The 18,893-nt window shown below is 41.7% G+C and overlaps 1 protein-coding gene across 2 annotated transcripts in view; it reads left to right on the top strand.

Annotated features, from left to right (window-relative positions):
- The window catches only part of RGS9 (regulator of G protein signaling 9), a 132,606-nt gene that overhangs the window by 36,322 nt on the left and 77,391 nt on the right, over positions 1–18,893 (top strand). For both annotated transcript variants that reach the window (XM_029597560.1, XM_029597561.1), the window contains exons 5-7: positions 3,893–3,951; positions 4,734–4,810; positions 8,124–8,205. In XM_029597560.1, coding sequence (XP_029453420.1) covers positions 3,893–3,951; positions 4,734–4,810; positions 8,124–8,205 — 218 coding nt within the window. The remainder of the gene's footprint in view (positions 1–3,892; positions 3,952–4,733; positions 4,811–8,123; positions 8,206–18,893) is intronic.

Here is an 18,893-nt window from a genome sequence, read left to right on the forward strand (position 1 = left end):
CCTTTTTAGGATCTTTTCACTTTTGCGCCCACTGGGAGATATGCGCATCCTTGGGCAGCTGATAAAATGCACTCAGTGTATGCCGGCCCAACCTGTGCACATATCACCTGGTTTTGGCACACGCAAGGCTTTTAAAATTCGCCTGTAAGTGTTTATCTGGCTAACCAGCTAGATAAGTGAGGGATGGAATGGAGACATTCGGGGGTGGAGCTACTTATCTGGCTAGCTTAGAATTTAGATTCATCATTTTGCTATAAAATTGTGAAAAATATCACTCGCGATAAAAAAAAAAGTGGCATGGTTAAGGTAATTTTCTACATACTGCATCACATAGCAATGTGAGTAAAATTTATTTCACCTGTGATATTTTCACATCATGTGCTGAGAAGCCTTTATGAGAGAGAGAGAGAGAGAGAGAGAGAGAGAGAGAGAGAGAGAGAGAGAGAGAGAGAGAGAGAGAGACTCTTTATAAGGCCTTTATATAAGTAAACTATTTATAGCACTGTAAGAGGGGCCATTATCAACTCGGGGTGAGGTTTGTGGGGTGGAATGGGTTCTGGGGGGCAGTTTTACATGCACAGTGATATGTACGAACAGAACAGTTACCATCAGTGAAGATTTGATGTGATTTGGAGTGATGAAAGGTACACAAAGATGAAATTTGTACATTATACTCTCGACCTAGCTTGATGCACTCTCTATCCAACTGCTATCAATGCTAAGCACCCCTCATTTTAATTTACTCCTCCCTAACTCCTCCCAGTTCGGAAAATTTTTAAAATGTGCATACGCTTCTCACGATGTGTTATGTATAGTGGGTGTTATGGTGTTATTGCGAGCGTTAGGGCCCTTATGCCCGCGATAACACTATTTGATGAATGACCCCCCTTATTCGGATAAATGCTTTGAGGTAAATTTTAAAAGATACGCGCGGGTCGTTCATGTGCGCGCGCTACCCGGAGGCACACATGGACGCTTGATTTTATAACATGCGCGCACAGGATGCCTGCGGCCTTCACCCGTTCCTTCTCAGGCCGCTCCAATTTAGGAGCGGCCTGTGAGGGAACTTCCTTTCCGCCCTCTCTATCCTTCCTACCCCTTCCCCTAACCTTCCCACCCCCTAGCCCTATTCTAAACCCCCCCCCCCCCCATTTCTTTAACTTACTTCTTGCGCGCGCCGGCAACCTGCTGGCACGCGATCCTCCGACACAGCGGCCTCTGGCCCAGCCCCGCTTCCGGATTGCCCCTCCCCCCGGCCCCTTTTTTTCAAAGCCCCGGGACTTAGACGCGTCCTGGGGCTTTACGCGTGTTGCTGGGCCTTTATAAAATAGGCCCAGCGCACGTAGGGCTTTGAAAATCTGCCCCTTTATTTTCAGCCTTCACTGGTTTAGTCAGCCAGGTAAGTCTAGGACAGATATTTAGCTGTCCTATAGTTAGACAGATAAACTTACCTGGCTAATTATAAGATAGCTGAGTATATTCAATGGAGTGGCTAAGCCGCTGAATATCTTGACCAAGTTAGCCAGATAAATTTATCTGGCTAACTTGCTCAGCTGGATACTGGTGGAATATTGGCTTTATAGATTCCAAGACCAGTGAGCACTGCAGTAGCATGTGAATAAAAAGGGAAATCAATGGTATTTAAACCTGCTGAAATGGGAGGGAGATACAGAAGTTTTCACAGGGAGAGTTACTTTGAAAGCCATTTCTGTGGGTAAAACTGTGTTTTATCTATGGAAATGGATTTTTTGAGAATTGCCATCCCTGTGTGTGGGATGATTAAAATGGGAAACCTATGAGTACGGTGCTGATAGCATGTGTCCGTCTATGATCTCTCGTTACTTTAAATATTTTATTTAAGTCGATCCTCAATTCCAGATTATAGTGATTTTCTAAGGTAGATTTGAATTCTACCCTATGTGGTTTTCTCAGTGAGTAGGGTTTCATGTTTGTGAGGCTCTGTGGCAGTTCTTGCCTCTCACCAGCAGGGGTTCTCAGTGGGCCTTGTGAACTAGCTGCCTAATCCTTCAGGCTCTATGGGTTGTAGGTCATGTTGGCGGCCATGCAGTGTTAATGTTGCCTCGCACGATATGCATTGCCACAGCTTGGCCTTAATCTTGGTCCCAGATCTAGTTCACTCACGGTCCTAGTTTTGGCCTCATGTTTTGTGTTGTTTTTGTATCCTTGATTTTTTATCTATCTGGTCTGTTTTTGCCAGAGCTTTGGGTCCTAGTTACAGTCTTGCCTTTAGTCTTGTCTTGTTCCCTGTACTTCCAGAGTAACTCTGGTTCTTGTGGCCCTAATCTGAGTCCTTGGATTGGCCCTACTCTTGGGCCATGTTTTCTCCTTTTCTTGGTTTGTTTTTGTTTCTATGTCCTAGACTGTCTTGTTATGTGGGCATCCTTCTGTTCCAGTTCCTGCTGTGGGTTTGTCCCACTCCTGTGGGTACCTTTCAGTACCCTGATGTGTCTCCTTGCTTCCTGTCTTAAATCTTGCCAGCCACCAGCATCCAACCTTGCTTCTGTTTCAAGAGTTATAATATAGCCAGAATGCCCTGACAATCTCTGCTCAACTGCTTGAATTGGCAAAAGCCAGGTGACGAGCCTGCCAGATTACAGGGTTTTTTTTTTTTTTTAAGTGATTGCACTCTACAGCACACTAATTTTGCCTTTTGGTAAGAAATGCTTCATCAGATTATAATTTTATAATATAAATAATGACTCTCCCTTTTATGGTGAAATAAGATCCACCCTTATTTCTATAGCATGTTGTACATAGGGAGGGTAATTTTTTAAACATCCAGCATAGTGTATGCTGTAAACACACAAATAAATTATACCAATTTTCAAAGTGGACTTATGTGCATAAATCTGCTTTGAAAATTCTCCCATCAAATCTGCACTAGTAATGCCTGCTATTTGGTGCTCACAAAATTTTCCTGTAAGTTTACGCGCTTAGGGGTGACTTTTAAAAGCCGGGCACACACCAAAGCTGGGAGATATGTGCAGAAGTCAGGCTGGCATGCGCTGCACACATTTTAGAAGGCATTCGCGTACCCGCAGATCTCCTGGTATGCACACAAATTTTTTTTCTAAATAAGGGGTGGGGCATTAACGTCCAGGATTTATGAATGAAACCAGTGTATAAATGCTTATGTGCACAAACACACGCCGGAGTCCTCTACTGCGAACCTTTACTTCTGCTATGGATGGCATGTAAGTCCTAAAACAAAAAAAAAACCAGGCTAGTCAGTGGGGTTTTAGGGGAAGGGCTAACAGGGTAAAAGAGAAGCTAATTAACTAGCGGGGTTAGGAAGTCCTATCCTTTACCTGGGAAACTGGGAATGAACTGGGGAAACTGGTAGTTGCGTCAGCGTGCGTGTCTACTAAAATCCCCCAACTTACGCAATAGAGGTGGCATTTGTGCACATATGCACATGTCCAAATAAAATTCTATGCATATGTATGCACGTACAGCTTATTTTATACCATACACGCATATATGCATGTATCTTATAATATGGCTGCATCCTTTGGCGCAAGCCGGCATATGCGCATACATGTGCACTCGTGGAATTTTACAAAGTATGTGCATAGAAGTCCAAACTCAGCTCTGACGCCGCCCACAGGAACTCTCCCATTCTGTCTGGGTAAACTTATGCACAAACAGGATACATGTACATAAGTTTATCCATATATCGGTAAAAAAATCAGAAAGATGTTTTGAACTTTGAGACCATTGGCTATTGACTCTTTGGGACCTCAGTCTTTGCGAGAAATTTCATATTTGTATTTTAATACAATTAACTTACAAAGTACTAAGTTAAATGCTTTTTTTTTTTGTTTTTTTGTTAATAGTGATATGTTAAGTGTGAAATCCTTTTCTTCCCCAGCAATTTACCTAGCAAAGAAAAATATTCGGAAGAAGGGCATTTTGGAAGAATATGAAAAGGTTTGAAAATCTTATCTTCTTTTAAAGCTTGCATATTATTTTCTTTGGCAAAATGTAGGTAGTGTGCCCTTCAGCAGGGCACTCATACTTTGTTTTTACCATAACTTAACTAAGCATGAAATGGCATTTTGATAGTAAAATTATGTCAGCATATTTCTTATCTCATTTCAGGGTTTATTTATCAAGGTATGATGCACGCGTGTTATTTATCCCAGTTCCCATTATTTAAATGGGGCCTATTTACTAACAATGTGCCTTGATAAACAGACCTCTTAGAGTAAGTCATGAGTTATTTTCTCTTCCTTCTGTATTTTTCTTTAATGAATTTGGTGCTTATGGTAGGCATCATATTGACAGCACCGGAAATATAAGTCCTCCATTTGTGCACAAGGACATGTAGCACAGACAACAGAAATGCAAACCTCTGACACGCACTGTCCTCCCAATGTTCCTCGGTCCGCTTCGGGAGGTACGATCTCTAGGACTAGGGAGTAATTGAGTTTCCAGAATCATTCAGTCCCTGGCCTCTGCCTGTAAGGGGTGCCAAACAGCATCAGTTCTGATAGAGGGTTTTATAGTGATACGGACCCACAAACTCATGTCACCTGGGCAGCTGAAGAACCTGCAGGTGTGCAAATTCAGTCACCAGGTGCTCATGTTTAATTGGAAATAATGGTATATGGATCCCATACTCATACAAAAGGGAATGCTTAGATTGTCAGCAGGTATATTTTTACAAATTTTGCAGTTTTTTTCCTTCATGTCTTCTTTTTTATTTTCAGGAAAACTACAGCTTTCTCAATAAAAAAATCAACCATAAATGGGACTTTGTCATCATGCAGGCTAAAGAGCAGTATAAGTGAGTTAGTAAGAATCTTGCTCTTTTTATCCTTTTAAAGTTTGCTCACTTCTGCCCCATGCTGTCTTCTTGTCAAAGCTGAACTGCTGTAAAAGCATCCTTGTTGGTCTTCCTGACTATATCCATGACAACATTTCCAAACCTTTTCTGCAGCTTTTCCAGCTGCGCTCATTTTACTCCTCTGCTGTGAGCCCAACACTGACTTTCTGATACATCTAGTCTGGCCCCCACTTCCCCTGTAGGCTGTTTTTTTTATATTGGCCAGATCTGGAGAAGGCACCCAGATGGTCTTGGAAGCTCATGTAGAATATTGTCTTCCTATAATTTTCCAGCTGGTGGCTTTCCAGTGAAAGCTATCAACCTGTGCAGGCTGGACCAATTGAGCAACTAGAGCGCTGTACTATTAAAAATAAAGAAGGCAAACCCTGAATATTTGCACAATTATGGCGATCATAATCAGAGGCAATTTTCATAGCTGCTCGCATTATGGTGAAGCCTATGGGTACTTTTACCCATGGACTTCGCACCAGTTCTCAAAGAGAAAGTGCAACTAGACATTCCCTTGGAAAACTGTCCTGGAATTAAGTAGATGAATTTGCACCTGCTTCTTCTGTAGGTAATTTCTCCTGCATTAAACGACATGTGCAATTTTGAAAATGCAAACCTATGCATATATCACTTCTTCCCTTGACCTACTGCCACCTTCACACAATGTTGATAAAAGTATGCGTGTTGCAGAGCAGCATGCATGTCCTTGTCGCGGGGAGGGTGAGCAAGTTTCAAAAATCTTTTACCCATGGAAATGTTGTCTTAGGTCTTATTTACAAAAGCCCAAATTTTAAAAGCCCGGTGCATGCAAAAAACGGGGCATACACGCGTGGCCGGGCCGTGCAACCAGAGAGTGCATTTTAAAAACTGCCTGGCCTCGTGCATATCCCCTGGATTGCATGGAAGTGCCAGGTTCCCTGAAAGGGGCGGACCGGGGGCGGGGTCTGGGTGGGGCAGTGGCCAACCTGGATAGCGGCCTTTAGGCCCTGTCCCGGGGAAACATGTGCCAGCAGCTAGCCGGTGCGTGGAATTTACTTCATCTATCCAAAATAAAAAACAAAAAAGGTAGGAAAAGGGGTTTTGGAGGTCGGGGAGGAGAGGGGAAAAGGGAGGCAGAGTAGGAAGGGGGATAGGGAACTGGGCATAGGCCCGAACTTGTTGTTGCATTTGCTTTGCAAAATCCCCCCCCCCCCCCCCGCGTGTGCGAGTGGGCAACCCGCACGCACATGAGCACTCTGATACAAAATTGAGTGTGCATGTGTGTGCGGGCATCGTATTTTATAACATGAGCAGTTTTATCTTTTATGTTTGAATTGTTATTTCCTCACTGTTTTATTTATACACCGACGTGATATCTTTGATGAGCGGCGGTATATAAAAATTTATAAATAAATAAATAAATAAATTTATTTATATTGTAAACCGCTGTGAAGGCTTGCTGAGACAACGGTATATAAATGATAATAAACCTTAAACCTTAAACCTTAAAATCGGCATGCCCGTATGCGCGTGCTGGGAACCGCACGCATGTTTTAAAATCTACCCCTAAGGCTTTTCTCTAATTCTGTGTCTATGGGATAAATGAGACCCTTAGTTTGTAAATCAAATAAATCAGGGGTTCTCAACCCAGTCCTCAGGACGCACCTACCCGGTGTGGTTTTCAGGATATCCACAATGAATATGCATGAGATAGATTTGCATAGATTGGAGATAGTGCTTGCAAATATCTCTCTTGCAAATTCATTGTGGATATCGTGTAAACCAGACCGGATAGGTATGTCCCGATTACTGGATTGAGAACTACTAGAATAGATTATTGTAACATTCTATTTATGGGATTTATTTATTTAAAAGTGTTTGTATACCGTCTTTACAAACAGTGTTTAATCAAAACGGTTTACATAACTAAATAAAAAAACAAATGTAAATAAAGATTTAAATTTAAAAGAACATAAAGATTATCAAATTATAAAAACTCAAAATTACAAAAATATACAATAAAAAAATCTAAAAATTATTAGCTAAAAAGTTGATTAGAGTGCTTCTATTCATACAGAATGGAATGGCAAGAGTGATCACAGGAACAAAACATCATGACCATATCACACCTGGCATTGAGGAGACTACATTGGTTACTGGTTAGAGAAAGGATACAGGTTAAGGTTTCGACTCTGCTTTCTAAAACAATATGAGGCTGATTTTAAAAGGCCTATGCACACCAAATCGGGGAGATATGCGTGTGTTGCTGGGTTGCGTGCGCGCCACGCGGATCTACACAGGCCCGCAGTCACGTGCATATTCTCCTGGTACATGCGCTGGAAAGATTTTTGCTAAAAGGGGTGGGCCGGGGCGGGGTCTGGGCGGGGCATGGGTGGCCGGGACTGTGCCATTAAGCGCGCGCCGGCAACAACGGACACGTGGAACTTGCTGCTGCTCTGGAATGTGGGTAAGTAAAAAAAACCAAAAAAATCAAAGGTAGTTAGTGGGGTTTTAGGGGTTGGGACTGTTAGGGTAAAAGGGAGGCAGGTTAGGTAAGGGGTTTAGGAAGTCCGCTCCTTTACTGGAGCAGACTGGGAGGGAACAGGGAAAAGGGCATATTGCGTTTCTGCGAGCATCTACTAAAATCCTCCCCCTTACGCGATCGAAACAGGATTCATGAGCACAGGTAGCGGATTTTATAACATGTGTGCTTTCGACACGTGCATGTTATAAAATTGGCGCGTCCATATGCGAGCTTTGGCAACTGCGCACACATGGACACCCGCACTCGAGTCTTAAAATTTACCTTTGCATGTAGAGGGATATCCTTTGGCAGACTTGGTAAAGGAGTATACCTGTGGTCACGCTCTTGGCTCAACAGATCAACATTTTCTGATAATCCCAACTTACAGACAGTACCATTTTCAGGTTACTAGAAATAGGGTATTCTTTGTAATTGGTCCTGCGGTTTGGAATTCATTGAAGAGGGTGAATATACATTTTTCAGAAAGAAAGTCAAAACATATTTTATACAAAAGTGAATGGAAGTTAATTTTATGTTTGTGTGATGTTTTTATGTTTTGGATTTATTATGTGTGTTCATTTGTGATCAATACAGATTGAATTTATTAGATGTGGTGGAATATAAGCACAATAAATAAATAAATAAATAAACATACCTGGCTAAATGGCTTTTGAAGATTTGCCTCCTCATGTGCTGTCATTAGTAAATAGAATAATTCAGTTCAAAAGACTGCAGATTTCTAACTCTTCCTTGGGTTTGCAGGGCAGGAAAAGAACGGAAGAAAGCCGACAAGGTCGTTTTAGAATGTCAAGAAAAGGCTTATTGGCTGGTCCATCAGCCACCTGTAAGTACTGTGGTTCACTATTAAATACACAGTATATTTGTTACATTTTAGTTATTATATACCTGTCCCTTACACAAGTGCAAATACAACATTATTTTCCTTTTTATTGCAGGATAGCTCTTTATGTTCAACAGAATTTCATGGACCGTTTTGGGATATATCCCATGGTTAGCGAGCAAAGTAAATGTTACCCTAACTGCATATCATAATATAATGGAAGGATAAATTCACTTTAACACTTGTAAAGGAGGATTGTTTTATTTACTTGAAAAATAATTCTGTAATAACTGAATGCACTGGAAAGTTTATCAATTGTTTGTTTTCTAGAGAGTAGGGGGTGGGTAGGGGGATGATAATTTTCCCAAACATGCAAACCTTCAGCAGCATTGAGAGTGGGCGACTTAGGCAGGTAAAAAGCTTTTTACTCGTGGAAATTGCTTTTGATAATTTTCCACCCCAGGACATCTGCCTGTACTTCCAAAAACTCCGTTGTGAGGTCTTTCAAGCGCTGTCATGTCTGAATGTGAGAGAGAGAAGTGGTAGTTTCCCAGTTGCCCATTTGCTGTGGCTTGGCTTCCTGGGGAAACGTTTGTGCATGAGAAGCAGATTCCAACTTCCTGGTGAAAGGCTGCCATAGAGTTTTGCAGGTGGGGGTGAGGTGGCGGCAGGGGGAGTGTGGTGCACTGTTTCAGGGACTTCTGCATGGTTTGTTTTTTTTTTGTCACACTGCCAGAGTTCAGCACATTTCCAGCCACAGCAATTGCTTTCTCCATTCATTAAGCCGTAGATAATGAGCCATCGTTAATTTTAAATACCAAGAGGCAGCTAATAAAGAACCCAGCAGTTTGCAGACTCTTTTTTTTTTTTCAGAAAAGCTTAAGGCCAAGGAAAATGTCAGGCTGCTTTGTGCAGTGGCTAATTAGAAGATTACATACAGCTTTCCCCATGCATAAAACCAAGGTGAGGGTATAAGTCTGGCACCCAGATGCTTCTAAGAGATTTAAAATTTGGCTGGGTATGTTTATTATGCAGTACATCACCATCATTCTAATATTTTTTGATATTACATTTATGATTCTGAGGTTCTTTAGAGAAGTCGCACATTGTTTATAATGAGGCACAGTTAAAAGTCTGGATAATCTAGTCCACCCTTGAAACAGACAAGATCATGGACATTCTCCTTTTCTGTTTTGATACTTGTATCGATCCCGAGGACCTAGTGGAGACGTTTAAAGTTGAGAAAGCTCCTCCTTTCTTACCGCAATAGCGTCTATCAAAATGCTATTATTTTGCATGGGTAACATCAGCGATAAGAAAAAGAGGCATGTTTATGCTAATTTTAGAATTACTGCACCGGTAGTGTATTGCAGGGTGGTGTTAAAGTTTTTGCACCCTATGATACGTGTATTTCACAGCTTGAGAGAGAGAGAAAGAGAGAATTTTTTTTGTATTTAAATTTTATTAGCGTTAGCAGAACATTCAAACAGAGTACAATAACTGTTGGATAAAATTAGTTCTCCATCACATATAAAATCCGTATTAAGACAACAGAACTGATAGCTGGATGTGCTAACCACAGGTGTTTTTTCTTGTAACCCCCTGGTTAAAATAATAAAATGAACAATTAAAGTTAAATATAACCCTATCCCCCCCCCCTCAGATCTGAGAGATTGATTGAATGGGTGATTAGGAACAGGAGTGATAACACTTGAAACAAAAGAATCCATGATAATGGACATACATATAACCAGATTATACTAAATTCATTAACATCCTCAGTAACAGCTATTATTAATCAGTTTTGACTTATGAATTATACCAATGAATAAAGGGTTCCCTTACCAGGGCATGGATAGCTACAATATCCCTCTGAGTAGCCATCAAATAAGACCAATCGTGAACCTTCCATAGTCTTCGAAGTAGTGACGTTTTTGTAGGGAGTAGGTCACTTTTCCAATGGGCTGCCAATTCCTGTTGCGCCCCACACAGGATGTGATTAATTATGGATCTTATATCTCGGGGCCAGACATCAGGATATTGAGAGGAGAAATCTCGGAATTGAGGCTGAATATTTATATCTGTCATCTCCAAGATCGCTGCTGCTATCAATCTCCAATAGAGAACAATTTTCGGACAAGACCACCACACATGATAAAATGTACCTTCCAGGTTGCACATTCACCAACATTGATTTGACTGTTCAGGAAAAATCTTATTTAACCTGGCTGGAGTAAGGTACCAACAATACATAATTTTATAAGTAATCTCCACAACATTAGCCGAAATTGAGCTTTTTGCTTTACCTTTATAACATCCCAGCCATTGTCCAAGACCATTTGTGACCCCAGTCTGACTCCCAACCCACCTGATGCTTGAAGTGAGATAGTTGCTTAGGTGAAAGCCATATGTAAATCTTGGAAATCAGACCTTTGGTCACAGTTTGCTGAAAGCACATATCTTCAAAAGTGTTGAGTTTGTGACATAATGTGGACTCTTGGTCGAAGTGGCGATGACTCCTCCCATGGGGAGGGGCCCCATGGGGAACCACAACGATAGGCTAGACTCAATAGCAAGCAGACACAGAGGAAATAGAGCTTTATTATACTGCTGTGATGAAGATGATACTTGTCCGAGGAACGGACAGTGCTGTAGTCCAGCGATATCGCAGTAAGGCTCCAGATAGTCTCAGTAGTAATGTAGTTGATAATCTTACCCAGATGTAGCGAAGGTCTGGTAGTGTTCCGCAATGCAGGATAGGCCATGAACCTGAAGGGTGGAGCGAGGAGATCTTGGAGCATAGTAGTACTCACAAGGTTGCAGCGATGATAGCTTCCTTTGGTAGTCGAGTGAAGAGAAGGACCCATGATCTGAGGTGCAGGATACACAGAGCAGGATAGGCCCTCGAGGAGTGAGTACCTAGGAGCACTGAGGAGCACCAAGGATACCTGGTAAAAAGCAGATAAGACCCCCGAGGGGCTGGTGTCCTGAAGGTTAGGCTGAATAACCCCGGAGGGCAAGTAGAAGCGAGGGGCCCCCCGAGGAGCGGGTACCCAGAGCTTCAGTAGGTAGCGAAATACCCCAGAGGGTAGTGAGGAATCCAAGCGAGCAGCTTAGAAGCGGTCAGAGTAGCAAAACCAAAGTCCTTGCTAACTCGCTGCATTGGAGCGGAGCTGAGGTTTAAATACCCGGAGGTACTGACGTCATGCGGGGGGGCTGTCCCCGAGGATCCCGTCATGACGTGCTTAAGAACTTGGGCACTATGCGTGCACGCGTCCTAGGAGGCCTCAGGAAGAAGCATGGCAGATAGGGATGTCCATGCTGGCTCGGACCGTCGCCGACCGTCGCCCCTGTGACATAGTGAGGGCAAAGGCTATCGGCGCCATTTTGAATACTGGCAAAGGCTATCGATAGCCATTTTGAATGCTGGCAAAGGCTATGGAGTGCAGGAGGTCGCTCCCTGGATCCCCACTGGACTTTTGGCAAGTCTTGTGAGGGTCAGGAGGGTCCCTATATAGCACCACTGGTTAATCACAGGAAAGGAGATTTTGAAGAACACACAGGGTTGTGTCCAACAATAGATGATGCCCAGACTTTATTCCAAAGATATGATATGGAAATATAAACATTACTTAGAGTTGTTTCCTGTTGAGGATGCAATCTTTTAGGGGGACAATCTTCAAACTGTCCACTTTTGTGAAAATTCCCAATTGAACTTGGCACCAGTTTCCAGAAGAGAGCTCTCGCATACTTTTCCTTTGAAACTTACCACAGCTGCAGAGTTCCCTCAGACTTGGGCGCTTGCTGTTTGTCTGCGGGCAGATTTTCTACAGAAAATAACACAGGTATAGACTTGAAAATACAATTTATGCATGTAGTTTTTCCAATCTGCCTAAAACACTTTCTCTCTGTCCCCAGGCGGGAACGCTTCCCGTAAATGTGGCTAAAATTTCCGCAGCAAGTGTGCTTTTACCTGTATGGAGGGAAGGCAGTTTTCAGATAGGCCCAGTTTACATGAATAAATTGCTATTTACCGATGCATAAATAGCTTGGAAACCTGTCTTCCGCGCTAAAGATATTGAATAAAGGTCCTGTCTCCTCTATATGTAGCAAGCCTTTCAGTTCGCTGTTTCGTGCACTAAAGTAGTCTTCTTGTTTGTCCACTTAAATCTAATCAAAGGCAGTATGGCGATCTCAAGCTACACACAGACATGTAAGGTTAGAAAGGTCTGACCTGCATTCTATTTCAGGTTACACAGAGATACACTTTCTGACGTTCAACCTGTGTTTGGGATTAAGTCATGACAACTTGCCACTTACTAAAATTCCCCTTGAAGAAAGAACCTAATGAGGCTCAGTTAGCGATCTCAGTCTCTGTTGTCTATATCGCTCATTTAATTATACAGTTTTTAAGAATCTGTACACAAATAACCACTTCAGGGAAGAAGAATTTTAAAATAATTATAATTTGGCATCATGTACCCATAATGAGCCATGGGAAGATTATTGCAATTTACGTTAATCAGCGTGATCTGCTGATATCTGTCAATAATTAGAGGTAGCTAGTCATATATAATTAAAATATACATCACTAATATCTATCGGTAGAGTCCTCGGCTGTGGGTGTTGTTTAGTTTTTAGGTTTTACTTGCGCCAGTTTTCTGCTTGCCAATAGCATTTTGCACATGCTCACTGACCACGTAGTGCCAATGCACTGGGTCATAGGATGGTCCCTTCATCTACTGACATCATTTAACATAGAAACCCAGGGAATGACAGCAGATAGAGACCAGCACAGTCCATCCAGTCTTATTCTCTGTCATGTGACTCCTGAAACAGTTACCCAGAACTCCGATCTTTCCTTTCTGTTTTTTTTGGACGCAGCAGTTTCCTCCTGCTCCTTCGTATTTCTGCCTCGGTCATAACCAGGACTGGAATCTGGCACCATAAGCCTTCATTAGGTCTTTCCTTGGTCATCTGAGAGTCACTTTAAATATGGATGTCATATACAGATATAAAAAAAAATGAATTAGTTCACTGTAGATTTATCCATCAGACTTCCATACTGTACTTCAAGCATCCATTTTTCCAATTCTCAACTACTGCAATAGCTTATACATTGCATTTCACAAACTCATATCAAATCACTGCAACTCTTGCTGAATTCTGCTGCACGTATCATTTCTGGTACCAAATGATACGAACACATCACTCCCACATTAATAGAGCTACACTGGTTATCAATTAATGAACACATGAAATATAAAATCAGAATGCTGGTACACAAACTTCTTAATGACCAAAAATGCCACTGGGCAAATGCCATCCTCAAATTCTACCAACCAACCAGACTACTTCGTTCATCATAAAGAGGCTTACTTGAAGTTCCATCGCCAAAATTTGCAAAGCTTCACATGACTCGTGAATGTGCCTTCTTGGTCGCAGCAGCAACCCTATGGAACTCAATAATGTTTGGAATATGGGAAACTGGTAGCCTCATGTTTCTTTTCGGCTATGAGGGCTGTGACCTGATTTTTTTTTTTAGAGTCTATGGTGTACCAGGTAGTCATTATCAACATTTGTTTTTTTCTTTTCCACCTTACCATTTTCTAGTGCCCAAGGCAGATTACAACAATTAAAAATGAATTATTAAAAATTCATACAGTAAAGTATATCAGTAAACAAATATCAAAGCAAAATACATAACAAAAATAACAAGTGAATATAATAAAGCACCAAGAAACATGAAATAATGCACAGAAAGCAATATAAACATTCTGAAAAACAAGAGCAATTTAAAATTTCCAATAAAAAAGAGACTGGTAATGACAAAGTTAACTTGCCCCTTTATCATATGAAAGGCCATAATACAGGTTCTAGACAGCAAAGTATCATATCAATAATAACTCTGCCAAATAAACACCAATTGAAAGAGTCAAGAACATAAGAACATAAGAAAATGCCATACTGGGTCAGACCAAGGGTCCATCAAGCCCAGCATCCTGTTTCCAACAGTGGCCAATCCAGGCCATAAGAACCTGGCAAGTACCCAAAAACTAAGTCTATTCCATATAACCATTGCTAATGGCAGTGGCTATTCTCTAAGTGAACTTAATAGCAGGTAATGGACTTCTCCTCCAAGAACTTATCCAATCCTTTTTTAAACACAGCTATACTAACTGCACTAACTACATCCTCTGGCAACAAATTCCAGAGTTTAATTGTGCGTTGAGTAAAAAAGAACTTTCTCCGATTAGTTTTAAATGTGCCCCATGCTAACTTCATGGAGTGCCCCCTAGTCTTTCTACTATCCGAAAGAGTAAATAACCGATTCACATCTACCCGTTCTAGACCTCTCATGATTTTAAACATCTCTATCATATCCCCCCCAGTCGTCTCTTCTCCAAGCTGAAAAGTCCTAACCTCTTTAGTCTTTCCTCATAGGGGAGTTGTTCCATTCCCCTTATCATTTTGGTAACCCTTCTCTGTACCTTCTCCATCGCAATTATATCTTTTTTGAGATGCGGCGACCAGAATTGTACACAATATTCAAGGTGTGGTCTCACCATGGAGCGATACAGAGGCATTATGACATTTTCCGTTTTATTCACCATTCCCTTTCTAATAATTCCCAACATTCTGTTTGCTTTTTTGACTGCCGCAGCACACTGTACCGACGATTTCAATATGTTATCCACTATGACACCTAGATCTCTTTCTTGGGTTGTAGCACCTAATATGGAACCCAACATTGTGTAATTATAGCATGGGTTATTTTTCCCTATATGCATCACCTTGCACTTATCCACATTAAATTTCATCTGCCATTTGGATGCCCAATTTTCCAGTCTCACAAGGTCTTCCTGCAATTTATCACAATCTGCTTGTGATTTAACTACTCTGAACAATTTTGTGTCATCTGCAAATTTGATTATCTCACTCGTTGTATTTCTTTCCAGATCATTTATAAATATATTGAAAAGTAAGGGTCCCAATACAGATCCCTGAGGCACTCCATTGTCCACTCCCTTCCACTGAGAAAATTGCCCATTTAATCCTACTCTCTGTTTCCTGTCTTTTAGCCAGTTTGCAATCCACGAAAGGACATTGCCACCTATCCCATGACTTTTTACTTTTCCTAGAAGCCTCTCATGAGGAACTTTGTCAAACGCCTTCTGAAAATCCAAGTATACTATATCTACCGGTTCACCTTTATCCACATGTTTATTAACTCCTTCAAAAAAGTGAAGCAGATTTGTGAGGCAAGACTTGCCCTGGGTAAAGCCATGCTGACTTTGTTTTGGCATCTTTCCAGAAAGGCAAGAGAGAGTTGTATACAGGGGCAGAAGATGACTGCTGAAGTTGATGGTTCACCAGAAAATTTGTTGCTGCCAGATGCCCTAGAACAGAGTCCACCCTGCCACATTACCTTGTGAGCACTACTTTCTTTGATGCAAAAAGCTTATCAATTTTATGTTCACAGCAACCCAATCCTTAGAGGGAAAAGTAGCTAAATCTATCCCTTAAAATAATTGCTTAATCTATTAACAGCAGTAACAATAAAATGTGAATGAAAAAATATTTTCCACAAGAACATTCAAAACTATTTTCTGCTTGCAAATGAAATTAATAAAGCGCAAACCTGTTTAAAATAGAAACGAGGATGAGAGGACCATAATGCCATAAAAACCAGTGATAAATACCATAATTTTCACAGCAAGAATTAAAGTTACACAAGAATCTGGACCTTTAAAATACAGACAAACCCTCCCCAAATACAAAATAGAAATGTGCCAGCAACAACTGTACTGGAAACCAGAAGCCCGACTATATTATGCAGTGCAACAATGGAAAACCAGAAACCTCGTCATTCCTTGCAAAACATCAAGCAATAAAATCAAGAGATAGAAAACATCACTCTTAGTATTAAAACCATGCTAATAAAGGGGTAGATTTTCAAACCCCGGTGCACGTAAATCCCGGGGTTTACGTTCGTGGCTGGGACTCACGCACGCCAGGACCATTTTCAAATGGGCTTGGCCACGCGCGTAAACCCCAGGAAGCATGTAAGCGCCAGGGATTTAAAATGGGGCGCTCCGGGGGGGGGGGGGGGAGTCTGGGGCGAGGCAGTCCGGGGGGTGGGGAGGGGGGGTGGGGCTAGAGGCGTCCGGCACAGCGGCCATTTGCTCTGTGCTGGGGGATCGCACGCCGGTAGGGTGCCGGTGCAAGCCTCTTGCTCCTGTTCCTTGGCAGGAGCAAAAGGTAAGACAAAAAAATGGGTAGTTAGGATAGGGATAGGGGGGGAGGGCAGGATAGGGGAAGGGAGGTTAGGGTAGGGGGTTGGGAACTGGAGAAGGCCCCAATGCGTCGCCGTGCAATTTTGCAGAATTAGACCCCCTCTTTGCCCGCGCCGACCTGGCATTTTATAATGTGCGCGCGATAGTTTTCTACGCACATTTATTGCATCGGCTCCTTTGAGATTATCATAAATTGGGGGAGGTAGGGCCACACATACTATCTCCTCTCTTTCTCATTAATTCACGCATACTAATGCATTGATTCTTTCACACACTCCCTTTCTCATATACATGCCAATGCTCACACACACTCTCTCTCTCTCACACACATAGGCTCTCTCCCCCACGCATTTGCCTGAGAGCCTGTGTGTGACACACCAAGCCCTAGAACATTAATATACCACCTATTGGGCAAATAGAACAAGCCAGACAGCTACAAATCCCTTCAGAGAAACTACACGCTAGTCACAATACTGCACCTCTGTCACATATGCACATCACAGACAGACCCTTACCTAATACAGAATAAGGGACTACAAATTAGAAACAGAAACATGTAGGCAAAAATGAAATGGAAAGACAGAGAAAGCAGACTCTGTGAACTCTGGAACTCTGAAGAAAAAGCAAAAAGCAAATATATAATAAATGCACATTCCCAAAGATGGCATATTCTAATTGCTGAAAGGCAAAATAATGTTTTGTTTTTTTACCTTTGTTGCTGATCTCATTTTTGTACTCAGTTGGTCCTAGCCTCTTTTATACCCTTGTCTGTCTTTTCCTTCTTCTTTTTTTCTTTTTTAACTTTTTATTTTAAACCGCACAGGTAGATTATGCGTTGGATATTCTTTGATAGATTTCCTCACTTTACCCTTAAATACCTTCCCCCCAGCAGAGATGAGCTCAGCCTCCATGGCCTAAAGGATCCCCGGTCTTGCTGAAACCCAATACTAATGGAGACTGCATAGTGATCTGATATGGTGCACGAGAGGATATCTGCATCCGGAACTGTAGCTGCTGAGGTTCCATTACATAAGAAATAATCGACGTGGCTATAAGTGTGGGGTCTAGGGGAGAAGAAGGTATAATTCCCATTATTGGTGTTCTGTTCTCTCCAGACAGCTACCAAATTAAAGAAGTGTATAAAATTGAAGAGACCTCTTCCCTTAGACCACAGCTGGTTGCATCAACCTGGGATCTGTTCCAGTCTCCCCTCACAAATAATCTAGTTGTGTCAAACTCTAGCAGTGTTTTACACAATTGGTTATAAAGGTCAGACTGCTCACTATTAGGGCCATACACTGCCATAAGCATCAAAGCTTGACCAAAGAGAATAACATAACGCCCCTCAGGGTCACATCGGGAATGATGTATCTGCAGCGGGCAATCTCTGTGGATCAAAATACACACACCTCTGCTGTTTGAGGAATAAGAGGCAGCGTAAACCTGACCTATCCAAGATCTTTTTAATTTTTCATGTTCTTTAACCAGTAGATGTGTCTCCTGTAAAAATGCTACAGAAGCCCATTGTTTTTTAATACATTGCAGAATTCTAGTTCTCTTTACTGGTGAAGAAATACTTCTAACATTTGAAGTGATTGTTTTCAGGTCATTAGGCATCTTGACATTTTATAATGCAGGAAAACCAATATATCATATGCATTTAGCTGGCCATTTAGCCATTCATACTTCTAGTTGTGTGAACCCTTTCCATGAAACCAACGTTGCAACCATGTGTGTTTTTTAAAACTTTCTTCCCCAACCCTCAGAACAACAATAATATACCCCCTAAACTCCCTCATACCCCCCTCTCCCCTTCCTAGAACTTATCTTTATCAAACCCATAACATCCCCAAATTTCTGTTTCATCCTCCTGTTATTCCCACACCCACCAAAGCCCCCCTCCTAACTTCTTATTTCAAATAACCCAAATAATCCCCCCAAGCATATCACCTGACTTCCCCTCCACTGACTCTCAGACCCCTTCCCTTGTTCTGGTGGTATGCCTTTGTATCTCCCGTTCGCTGCTCCTCCAGACAGAAACCCCATGACATGGGGCCTCTAGACCATGTCCAGCAAAAGCAATGAGTGGCGTTCATCTCCAGAGACTCTGTTGGTGTCCAGAAATCCCCATCCCCATCCAGAAAACACCAACTCAAAACCTTAATCCCCATCCCTGTTCTATGTTTATTGTTAATCCCCATCCTGTTCTATGTTTATTGTTTATTGCTCAATGTTCTATGTTCGATGTAACGCCATAGCCGCGACAGTTATGTTCAATTGTAAACCGATATGATTTGATATCTTTGTTCAAGAATGTCGGTATAGAAAAATTCGAAATAAATAAATAAATAAATAAATAAATCCCCCTGTTAATAATAAAAAGAAAAGAAAAGA

The sequence above is a fragment of the Rhinatrema bivittatum genome, chromosome 4 (assembly GCF_901001135.1).
Source record: "Rhinatrema bivittatum chromosome 4, aRhiBiv1.1, whole genome shotgun sequence".
Lineage (NCBI taxonomy): Eukaryota > Metazoa > Chordata > Amphibia > Gymnophiona > Rhinatrematidae > Rhinatrema > Rhinatrema bivittatum.